The 12,543-nt window shown below is 44.8% G+C and overlaps 1 protein-coding gene across 1 annotated transcript; it reads left to right on the top strand.

Annotated features, from left to right (window-relative positions):
- The first annotated feature begins 358 nt into the window (after window positions 1-358).
- On the top strand, window positions 359-11,849 carry faf2 (Fas associated factor family member 2). The gene is given in 12 exon segments (XM_023976348.3): window positions 359-777; window positions 1,446-1,514; window positions 1,794-1,928; window positions 2,160-2,236; window positions 2,343-2,481; window positions 5,551-5,636; window positions 5,922-6,032; window positions 7,715-7,767; window positions 7,770-7,872; window positions 9,760-9,931; window positions 10,118-10,261; window positions 11,120-11,849. Coding segments are annotated over 12 exon segments (1,335 nt in total). The 5' UTR covers window positions 359-714; the 3' UTR covers window positions 11,303-11,849.
- The last annotated feature ends 694 nt before the right edge of the window (window positions 11,850-12,543 follow it).

The following is a 12,543-nucleotide window of genomic DNA, read 5'->3' on the forward strand; positions in this document are numbered from 1 at the left end:
ACCTACTATTGGAGGTATCAATGTTATCATGGAGAATTGAGAGAATGTGTGTAGTAGTYAGATTCTGCTGGGRCCCAGCACATTCGGGTGTGGAAGGGAATYAAATTGTAGACCAGTTAGCTAAAAGAGCTTTYAAACTAGATATAATTGATATGAATGTTCCTCTGGGTAGKGGTGAGGCCAAATGTAAGATCAGAGCCATTTTGATAGATGTGTGGCAGAAGAGATGGGACTCTGAYCACCGGCATTTATATGCCCTACAAAGAAAGGTCGGTGGACTAAAATTCAAAGGTCAGATTAGAAAAGACGAAGTGGTGTTTGCTCGATTGCGCTTAGGACATTGCACATTGAACTCGTCATTACATCTGGTTGGCAAGCATGTGAATTGGTTCATGTCTGGAGTGGAGCATGTGTTGTTATATTGTTGTAAGTATGTTGAAGAGAGGGACAGATTGAGGTTGGAGGGGTTTGGACGGCATTTGGGGGATGGGGAAGGGTCTATTAGAAGTTAGTAGGGCTCTTTTTTTTTCTTTTCTCAGACGTACTGAGTTAAGGTAGGAGGACTTAGAAATGTTGTAAACCGTGATTAACCACACACTCCAGCACAATAGGTGGCGGCATGCACCTTTAACGTTGGTTTGCGGATTGCTATTATATCATAGAAGAAGAAGAACGAATCGTTTGCAAACTGCAAGTAACTATTGGCGAGGTAAGATGGCGGCGCCAGAGGAGCAGGAATTATCTCAGGCGCAGACTGAAAAACTCCTTCAATTTCAGGTAGTCAACCTTTATTCGGCTTACAGTAGTTTATATATAACTCCATATTAATGTATGTTTAGATATACGATGGAAATMGTTCAATATAAATCACGTTATGGGTGTAAAACTGCTTTTTGACAATATAATTTCGATACCCCTAGCGCCTCGGTTAACTAACTAACCAGTTACCGTTAACGTTATCTAACAACACACCAATTATTTTCTCTACAAACTATTGTCTTGAATTGCTRGTCRGTTCCCGACAATTCCCCCAAAGAATCACATCAGCAAACTTCAATCAGTGTATGGTGAATTAGAAAATACATTTTTGAACTTTAGTTATCTTGCAGGACTTGTCTTAGTTACTTACAACTAACGTTAGCTAGCTAGGCTAACGACAGTTGGCTAGCTAGGTCAACAAAGCTAACGTTACTTAGTTAAACTGTTCGCTGAAAAGATGGCTTGAGAGTGATCATCAGACACAACTGTTATGGCACATGACAGGGTAGTTCCTAGTAAGGCCCCCCTCTGTTTCATCCAGAACCAAGATATGGAAATGTCCTGTAGGAATTATTGGAATAAATTCGTTGAACCTAACATCTGTACTCCAATCAATTGGAGATTGGTCCAGTCCCGTGTACACTAGTGTTAGATCTGAGACTAATGATTTTTGGATTTGATTTCAGGACTTGACAGGTTTGGAGTCTATGGACCAATGTCGGCGCACATTAGAACAACACAATTGGAACATCGAGGTAAGAACTGTCAACCCCAAAATACATGAATGGCTCTTTTTTGTTGTTGATGTGGGCCTTGAAGACCACAAAATACACAGGACATCATGCACAATAATTTCTCAGTGGTTGCACTGTTATGAATGAGTTACATACAGTGCAGTAATATATATCATGTGACAAATGTTGCCTTAAATTCATCATGATCTCTGCTCTTTGAAATGGTCATGGTTTAGTCTTCCTGTGCTGTCCAAGTTGAGATCAAATCGTGTGTGTGTGTGTGTGTGTGTGTGTTCCCAGGCTGCGGTGCAGGACAGACTGAATGAGCAGGAAGGAGTTCCTAGTGTGTTTAACCCTCCGCCGTCCAGACCCTTACAGGTCAACACAGCAGACCACAGAGTGTATAGTTATATCGTCTCCAGGCCACAACCCAGAGTACGTACACTGATTCTCTTGTCTCATATGTCACTGGTAAATTGTTCTTGCATCTCAACTTTAAAGGTAGACTCTGCAATATGACATTCGCATACACAGTGGGGCAACCTTCTGCTTACAGAAATCAAGTCCATAACTGAACTCATCCAGCTGACAGCTGTAGTATTCTCATTGAATCTTTCCACTGTTCTGATCATCATGTCTCATCTGGTCTTTTTCTTACTTTTTCAGGGATTAATAGGATGGAGTTACTACATGATAATGCTACCTTTCAGATTGACATATTACACACTTCTGGACATATTTAGGTAATACAAAGAAACTGTATTTGGCCATCAGTTTCCCTTTATAAACATGAGCTGCCTGACGTTTCTGTATAAAGGMGACTGATTGGTTCCTCCTCCTCCTCCCCAGGTTTGCCCTGCGGTGGGTCAGGCCAGACCCTCGTGGACGCGTCACAGACCCCGTGGGTGACGTTGTCTCCTTCATCCATAGTTTTGAAGAGAAGTACGGTCGATCGCATCCAGTGTTTTACCAGGGAACATATAGCCAGGTGTGTTACTCAGGTTCCCCAGTCCAGTTTCAATCTCAATTTGGGATACTAGTATAGTACCTTGACCATCCACAAGAAGTATATTGGAACGCAAAAAGTTGACACACGCCAAGTTTTATTTTATTGAACAACCGACTAAATGGTTTTAAGGAAGCGGATGTTCCAGAATCCATATAGGTTCAATCGATTTAGAACATGCTTTTGTTGATGTAGTGTATGTGCACACCTGCTCGTCCAACATCTCATTCTGAAATCATGAACGTTAATAAGGAGTTGGTCCCCCCCCTTTGCTGCTATAACAGCCTCCACTATTCTGGGAAGGCTTTCCACTAGATGTTGGTTCATTACTGCGGGGACTTGCTTCCATTCAGCCACAAGAGCATTAGTGAGGACGGGCACTGATGTTGGGCGATTAGTCCTGGCTCGCAGTCAGCGTTCCAATTCATCCCAAAGGTGTTAGATCGGCTTGAGGTCAGGGCTCTGTGCAGGCCAGTCAAGTTCTTCCACACCGATCTCTATAAACCATTTCTGTATGGAACTCGCTTTTTGCACAGGACATTGTCATGCTGAAACAGGAAAGGGCCTTCCCCAAACTGTTGCCACAAAGTTGGAAGCACAGAATCGTCTAGAATGTCATTGTATGCTGTAGCGTTAAGATTTCCCTTCACTGGAACTAAGGGGCCAGAACCTTCAAAAAAAGCCCCAGATCATTATTCCTCCTCCACCAAACTTTACAGTTGGCGCTATGCATTGGGGCAGGTAGCATTCAGATTCGTCCGTGAAGCGTGATTCATCACTCCAGAGAATGCGTTTTCACTGCTCCAGCGTCCAATGGGGGCGAGCTTAACACCGCCTCAGCTGACGCTTGGCATTGTGCATGATGGTGATCTTAGGTTTGTGTGCTGCTGCTCGGCCATGGAAACCCATTTCATGAAGCTCCCGACTAACAGTTCTTGTGCTGACGTTGCTTCCAGAGGCAGTTTGGGACTCGGTAGTGAGAATTGCTGTCGTGGACAGATGATTGCTACGCGCTTCAGCACTTGGCGTTCCCGTTCAGCTTGTGTGGTCTACCACTTCGCAGCTGAGCCGTTGTTGCTCCTAGACGTTWCCACTTCACAATAACAGCACTTACAGTTGACCYGGGCAGTTCTAGCAGGGCAGAAATTTGACGGACTGACTTGTTGTAAAGGTGGCATCCTATGACGGTGCCACGTTGAAAGTCACTGAGCTATTCAGTAAGGCCATTTTACTGCAAATGTTTGTCTTTGGAGATCGCATGGCTGTGTGCTTGATTTTTATACACCTGTCAGCAATAGGTGTGGCTTAAATAGCAAAATCCACTKATTTGAAGGGGTATCCTCATACTTGTGTGTGTGTACATATGATGTACAGTTGAAGTCGGAAGTTTACATACACCTTAGCCAAATATATTTAAACTCCGTTTTTCACAATTCCTGACATTTAATCAGAGTAAAYATTCCCTGTCTTAGGTCAGTTAGGATCACCACTTTATTTTAAGAATGTGAAATGTCAGAATAATAGTAGAGAATTATTTATTTCAGCTTTTATTTATTTTATCACATTCCCAGTGGGTCAGAAGTTTACATGCACTCAATTGGTATTTGGTAGCATTGCCTTTTAAATTGTTTAACTTGAGTGAAACGTTTTGAGTAGCCTTCCACAAGCTTCCCACAATAAGTTGGGTGAATTTTGGCCCATTCCTCCTGACAGAGCTGGTGTAACTGAGTCAGGTTTGTAGGCCTCCTTGCTCACACATGCTTTTTCAGTTCTGCCCACAAGTTTTCTATAGGATTGAGGTCAGGTCTTTGTGATGGCCACTCCAATATCTTGACTTTGTTGTCCTTGAGCCATTTTGCCACAACTTTTGAAGTACGCTTGGGGTCATTGACCATTTGGAAGACCCATTTGCGACCAAGCTTTAACTTCCTGACTGATGTCTTGATGTTGCTTCAATATATACACATAATTTTCCTTCCTGATGATGCCATCTATTTTGTGAAGTGAACCAGTCCCTCCTGCAGCAAAGCACCCCCACAACATGATGCTGCCACCCCCGTGCTTCATGGTTGGGATGGTGTTCTTCGGCCTGCAAGCCTCTCCCTTTTTCCTCCAAACATAACGATGGTCATTATGGCCAAACAGTTCTATTTTTGTTTCATCAGACCAGAGGATATTTCTGTAAAAAGTACAATCTTTGTCCTCATGTGCAGTTGCAAACCGTAGTCTGGCTTTTTAATGGCGGTTTTGGAGCAGTGGCTTCTTCCTTGCTGAGCGGCCTTTCAGGTTATGTCAATATAGGACWCGTTTTACTGTGGATATAGATAATTTTGTCCCTGTTTCCTCCAGCATCTTCACAAGGTCCTTTGCTGTTGTTCTGGGATTGATTTGCACTTTTTGCACCAAAGTACGTTCATCTCTAGGAGACAGAATGCGTCTCCTTCCTGAGCGGTATGACGGCTGTGTGGTCCCATGGTGTTTATACTTGCGTACTATTGTTTGTACAGATGAAAGTGATACCTTCAGGCATTTGGAAATTGCTCCCAAGGATGAACCAGACTTGTAGGTCTGCAATTTTTTTCTGAGGTCATGGCTGATTTCTTTTGATTTTCCCATGATGTCAAGCAAAGAGGCACTGAGTTTGAAGGTAGGCCTTGAAATACATCCACAGGTACACCTCCAATTGACTCAAATTATGTCAATTAGCCTATCAGAAGCTTCTAAAGCCATGACATCTTTTTCTGGAATTTTCCAAGCTGTTTAAAGGCACAGTCAACTTAGTGTATGTAAACTTCTGACCCACTGGAATTGTGATACAGTGAAATAATCTGTAAACAATTGATGGAAAAATTACTTGTGTCATGCACAAAGTAGATGTRCTGACTGACTTCCCAAAACTATAGTTTGTTAACAAGAAATTTGTGGAGTGTTTGAAAAAATGAGTTTTWAWGACTCCAACTTAAGTGTATGTAAACTTCCGACTTCAACTGTCTGTGTAACTTGGTTGATAGCTGGTAGTGTTATATGTTATGTTTGTTTCCCCACCTGTAGGCATTGAATGATGCCAAACGTGAGCTTCGCTACTTGTTAGTTTACCTCCATGGAGAGGACAACCAGGATACAGACCAGTTCTGTCGGTAGGTCCCATAACACAACATATGATCCATTTACACGAGGCCAACATACACAAACAGAACAAAAACCCTTTTTTGAGGGAGTTTGTTTTATCTAGTTAGAATTCCYCTTCTGTTGGTTTGAATATTTATTCAGTGGATTGGATGGGAGGTATTCCTTGCTCGTTTCCATATCTGTGGCATGCTTGGTATTATTCATATGTCTTCCCCCTCTTCGTTATTAGTATAAATGATTTGATATTTTCCCCTGGTTTATATTCATGTGTTTCTGTTTCCATCTTCCTCCAGCTCCACGTTATGTACAGAAGAGGTCATGACCTTCCTTAACACCCGGATGCTGTTCTGGGCCTGTTCCACCAGCAGGCCTGAGGGATACAGAGGTACACATCGTCTACTCTTGCATGCTGTCTTCACTACCTAGATCTCCTAGAGCTGGAGATCCATTCTACAAAGAGGAACTGGCCTAATTATTTTACTRGTTGCTGTAAATGAGGATGTGTTCTCAGTCAGTCTGATCTGGTTAACCTTTCTCGCCCAGGGGTTCCGCTAGCGGAACACCCACAACATTCCGCTGAAAAGGCAGCGCGTGAAATTCAAATGTTTTTTTTTTTTAAATATTTAACTTTCACACATTAACAAGTCCAATACAGCAAATGAAAGATAAACATCTTGTGAATCCAGCCAACGTGTCCGATTTTTAAAATGTTTTACAGCGAAAACACAACATATATTTATGTTAGCTCACCACCAAATCCAAAAAAGCACAGACATTTTTTCACAGCAAAGATAGCTTTCACAAAACCCACAAATAGAGATAAAATTAATCACTAACCTTTGAACATCTTCATCAGATGAGTCATATGACATCATGTTATACAATACATTTATGTTTTGTTCGATAATGTGCATATATATATATATATTTTTTTTTTTTATTATTATTTTTTTTTATATCAGTTTACATTAGCGCGTTACGTGCAGTAATGTTTTGATTCCAAAACATCCGGTGATTTTGCAGAAATACTCATAATAAACATTGATTAAAGATAAACTTATCCTCTATGCAACCGCTGTGTCAGATTTCAAAATAAACTTTACGGAAAAAGTATAATCTGAGAACGGCGCTCAGAGCACAATCCAGCCAAAGAAATAGTCGCCATTTTGGCGTCAACAGAAGCTACAAAAACACTATAAATATGCACTTACCTTCGAATAACTTCATCAGAAGGCACTCCCAGGATTCCCAGTTCGACAATAAATGACTGAAAAGTTCCATAAAGCCCATCATTTAGCCACTTGTTGTTAGCATGTTCAGCCCACGAATCCATTTTCATGACGCACGAGCAATCCCTCCAGACAAAAACTCAAAAAGTTCCGTTACAGGTCGTAGAAACAAGTCAAATGATGTATGCAATCCATATTTAGGATGTGTTTAACATTAATCATCAATAAGGATCCAACCGGAGAATTTCATTGTCTGAAGAAAGAGCATTGGAACGAGAGCACTCTCTCTCGCTCGCGCAAAAAGAGACTGAGATTTCTGAAGACCAGTCAGTAAAATAGCTCCTATGAGCCCCTCCTTTATAGTAGAATCATATAACCAAAATCTAAAGATGGTACATCTAGTGGAAGCCCTAGGAAGTGTTTGCTTTTCCATAACTATATGGGGTATCATTTGGCACTGTTTTGAAAATCGAGTTCTCACTTCCTGGTTGGAAGTCTTCTCAGGTTTTTGTCTGCCAAATGAGTTCTGTTCTACTTACAGACTAATTCAAACAGTTTTAGAAACTTAAGGGTGTTTTCTATACAATAGTAATATTAATATGCATGTATTACCTTTCTGGGCAAAGTAGGAGGAAAATCCGTTTGGGTACGCAATTCGTTCAAAGTGGAAATGCTGCCTCCTGTCCATAACTGGTTTTAAATAAGGTTAAAGATAAAAGTCAGTCATCCGTGCTGGGAACTTAGGATGATTTTTCGTCAGTCCCCTAAGATATGAGGAGGAATCTCTTTATTTCAGTGTTGTTTTAATCTGTGTTTGGTGTGTGTCTGTACCTCAGTGTCCCAGGCGCTGCCGTGAGAAACACTTTCCCCTTCCTGGCCATGATCATGCTGAAGGACCGTAAGATGACGGTGGTGGACGTCTGGAGGGGCTCATCCAATCAGAGGACCTCCTCAATCAGCTCACCTTCATCATGGAGGCCAACCAGACCTACCTGATGTCTGAACGCTTGGAACGGTAAGGGACTGATCCTACCTGATGTCTGAACAGTAAGGGACTGACATGGAGTGATTGCAGAGCTGTGGTTTCCAATAGCAGGCCATCTGGCACTTCAGACAAACTCAAAAAGTACGTGAATCGTTTTTTTGTATTTGAAACCCAGGTTTGAATGCTTATTTTACTTATATGAAAATAATGTGGATGTTGTTCGGTCCTGTAGATGTAGTGTGGTGACGTCTCCCGTACGTCCGTCTCTCGTCCTGTAGATGTAGTGTGATGACGTCTCCGTCCTGTAGATGTAGTGTGATGACGTCTCTCGTCCTGTAGATGTAGTGTGGTGACGTCTCCCGTACGTCCGTCTCTGGTCCTGTAGATGTAGGGTGGTGACGTCTCCCATACGTCCGTCTCTGGTCCTGTAGATGTAGTGTGGTGACGTCTCTGGTCCTGTAGATGTAGTGTGGTGACGTCTCCCATACGTCCGTCTCTGTCCTGTAGATGTAGTGTGGTGACGTCTCTGGTCCTGTAGATGTAGTGTGGTGACGTCTCCCATACGTCCGTCTCTGGTCCTGTAGAATGTAGTGTGGTGACGTCTCTGGTCCTGTAGATGTAGTGTGGTGACGTCTCCCATACGTCCGTCTCTGGTCCTGTAGATGTAGTGTGATTACGTCTCTCGTCTGTGTAGATGTAGTGTGGTGACGTCTCTGGTCCTGTAGATGTATGTGGTGACGTCTCCCGTCCTGTAATGTAGTGTGGTGACGTCTCTGGTCCTGTAGATGTAGTGTGTGACGTCTCTGGTCCTGTAGATGTAGTGTGGTGACGTCTCCCGTACGTCCGTCTCTGGTCCTGTAGATGTAGTGTGTGACGTCTCTGGTCCTGTAGATGTAGTGTTGGCGACGTCTCCCGTACGTCCGTCTCTGGTCCTGTAGATGTAGTGTGGTGACGTCTCCCGTACGTCCGTCTCTGGTCCTGTAGATGTATGTGTGGTGACGTCTCCCGTACGTCCGTCTCTGGTCCTGTAGATGTAGTGTGATGACGTCTCTCGTCCTGTAGATGTAGTGGTGATGACGTCTCTCGTCCTGTAGATGTAGTGTGGTGACGTCTCTGGTCCTGTAGATGTAGTGTGGTGACGTCTCTGGTCCTGTAGATGTTAGTGTGGGTACGTCTCTGGTCCTGTAGATGTAGTGTGGTGACGTCTCCCGTACGTCCGTCTCTGGTCCTGTAGATGTAGTGTGGTGACGTCTCCCGTACGTCCGTCTCTCGTCCTGTAGATGTAGTGTGGTGACGTCTCTGGTCCTGTAGATGTAGTGGGGTGACGTCTCCCATACGTCCGTCTCTGGTCCTGTAGATGTAGTGTGGTGACGTCTCCCGTACGTCCGTCTCTCGTCCTGTAGATGTAGTGTGGTGACGTCTTCTGTCCTGTAGATGTAGTGTGGTGACGTCTCCCGTACGTCCGTCTCTGGTCCTGTAGATGTAGTGTGTGACGTCTCCCGTACGTCCGTCTCTCGTCCTGTAGATGTAGTGTGGTGACGTCTCCCATACGTCCGTCTCTGGTCCTGTAGATGTAGTGTGGTGACGTCTCTGGTCCTGTAGATGTAGGGTGATGACGTCTCTGGTCCTGTAGATGTAGTGTGGATGACGTCTCTGCGTGTCCTGTAGATGTAGTGTGGTGACGTCTCTGGTCCTGTAGATGTAGTGTGGTGACGTCTCCCGTACGTCCGTCTCTGGTCCTGTAGATGTAGTGTGGTGACGTCTCCCGTACGTCCGTCTCTCGTCCTGGAGATGTAGTGTGGTGACGTCTCCCGTACGTCCGTCTCTCGTCCTGGAGATGTAGTGTGTCTGGAATTTGAATTAGACCTCAGAAACTAGGTTAATGGAACGTGTGTGTGGGGGGGGGGGGTGTTCCAGGGAGGAGAGGAACCAGACGCAGGTGTTGCGGGCGCAGCAGGACGAGGCCTACCTGGAGTCGCTGAGAGCCGACCAGGAGAAGGACCGGAGGAAGAGGGAGGAGCAGGACAAGGTTCAGGCGGAGGAGGAGAAGGTCCGGCAGACCGTCCTGGCCGAGGAGAGGAGGAGGAGGGTGAGGACACTTTGATACTGTCTCTCCTCTTTCTCTGTCTTGTCAATCTTTTTGTCTCCTCACTCGCGCTCAGTCTGTCCTCTCTGACTTCTCTCTCTGACTACATTTAAAATGTTTTTTAATCCTTTGTTGTTGCCAGTTTGACTGTGGCTAAATAATTGTTATTTTTATACTTTTCTTTTAAAGACGCTGGACGAAGAGAAGGAGCGCAAGTCAGAATGTCTTCCCCCCGAGCCCCCAGCAGACGACCCCGACAGCGTCAAGATAGTTTTCAAACTGCCTAACGACACCAGAGTAGAGAGGCGGTTCCTCTTCCAGCAGTCTCTGACGGTAAGACAGACCGTACGAACACGGCTCTGCTCGGTAAGACAGTCTGACCGTACGAACACGGCTCTGCTCGGTAAGACAGTCTGACCGTACGAACACGGCTCTGCTCTGGTAAGACAGTCTGACCGTACGAACACGGCTCTGCTCGGTAAGACAGTCTGCCCGTACGAAACACGGCTCTGCTCGGTAAGACAGTCTGACCGTACGAACACGGCTCTGCTCGGTAAGACAGTCTGACCGTACGAACACGGCTCTGCTCGGTAAGACAGTCTGACCGTACGAACACGGCTCTGCTCGGTAAGACAGTCTGACCGTACGAACACGGCTCTGCTCTAAGACAGTCTGACCGTACGAACACGGCTCTGCTCGGTAAGACAGTCTGACCGTACGAACACGGCTCTGCTCGGTAAGACAGTCTGCCCCGTACGAACACGGCTCTGCTCGGTAAGAACAGTCTGACCGTACGAACACGGCTCTGCTCGGTAAGCCAGTCTGACCGTACGAACACGGCTCTGCTCGGTAAGACAGTCTGACCGTACGAACACGGCTCTGCTCGGTAAGACAGCTGACCTACGAACACGGCTCTGCTCGGTAAGACAGCCTGACCGTACGAACACGGCTCTGCTCGGTAAGACAGCCTGACCGTACGAACACGGCTCTGCTCTAGTTAACTTACAGGTGGTAGCTTTAACTGTTGACCACCAGTGGAGCCTTGACTCCCAGTTCTACACAGCAAACGCCTAGTCGCTCTTCTATGTGTCGTGTCATTTGTAACAGTCTGATTAAACTGCCCTGGCAAATACCAATGGAACTTATGGCCTTGACAACAACAACAACACATCTCTCCCTCTGTTTCTCCAGGTAATATACGACTTCCTGTTCTCGTTGAAGGAGACTCCGGAGAAATTCCAGTTAGTTACCAACTTCCCCCGCCGTGTTCTGCCCTGCCTTCCCACGGAGGAGCAGCCCAACCCACCCAGCCTCAAAGAGGCCGGCCTCAGCCGTTCCGAGGTCCTCTTTGTTCAGGACCTCACGGACGATTGACACCTAGCTAACCCTCCAACATGAGCAAATCAGCTGTTCTGTTTTTACCTTGTTTCTATCCCCCATTTTTTTTTTTTTTTTAAATGGCCGTTGTGCACTAGGGGTCACTGTCTAAAATAATGAAACAAAAACTCTGACCCTAAATAATTTAGCCAACCCGCCAGCCCTGATACTGTTGTTTTAAAAGGAGAGATGTTAACTCCCTGTACATACTTTGGATATTTAAAGAACAAGGCTGAAAAAGCACCGTTTTTTTTATTTTTTATTATTCATTATTCAATCAAAGTTGACTCTATATAATGTAATTGTCTTGAGACGACCAAACAAGCGAGGGTTGAGTTTCCATACCGTCTGCAGTTTAGAACGACAACACAGTTCAACAAGAAGAGGGCCACAGCTTTCAGCATGTGGCTTTTACCTATCTCTAGTATAACAGTCTGCCTGTGGTGATTTCATAGATGCCTATTTCTCCTGTAACATCAGAATGGGCTGGTCATGTTTAAGATGTCATTTTCCAACAACTATAAATTAAACATTTTAAAATGTTGTGATGGTTTTGATAATATTCCTGGCTGTCAGTGCTCTTTTCCCATCCCCAGCTCTCTTGGTCAGATAAATCTCAGCCTTCCTCCCAGAATCTCTGCTAACCTTGAAGCATTGTCAGTTTTTAACGTTTTTGTAGATATGTGGGAAAACAAGTGTATTATGTTAATCTGAATAAATACACATGGCCAAAAGTATGTGGATATCCCTTCAAATTCAGCTATTTCAGCCACACCTGTTGCTGACAGGTATATAAAATCGAGCACAAAGCCATGCAATCTCCATAGACAAACATTGGCCTTGCTGAAGAGCTGAGTGACTTTCAACGTGGCACCGTCATAGGATGCCACCTTTCCAACAGTGTGTTTGTCCCATGCTTGAACTGCAAGTGTTGTTATTGTGAAGTGGAAACGTCTAGGAGCAAGCTACCTGCCCAAATGCATAGTGCCAACTGTAATGTTTGGTGGAGGAGGAATGATGGTCTGGGGCTGTTTTCACGGTTCTGGCCCCTTAGTTCCAGTGACTCTTAACGCTACAGCATACAATGACATTCTAGACAATTCTGTGCTTCCAACTTTGTGGCAACAGCTTGGGGAAGGCCCTTTCCTGTTTCAGCATGACAATGCCCCCGTGCACAAAAGCGAGGTCCATACAGAAATGGTTTGTCGAGATCGGTGTGGAAAAACTTGACTGGCCTG

Source organism: Salvelinus sp. IW2-2015, linkage group LG1, assembly GCF_002910315.2.
Source record: "Salvelinus sp. IW2-2015 linkage group LG1, ASM291031v2, whole genome shotgun sequence".
Taxonomy (NCBI): Eukaryota; Metazoa; Chordata; class Actinopteri; order Salmoniformes; family Salmonidae; genus Salvelinus; species Salvelinus sp. IW2-2015.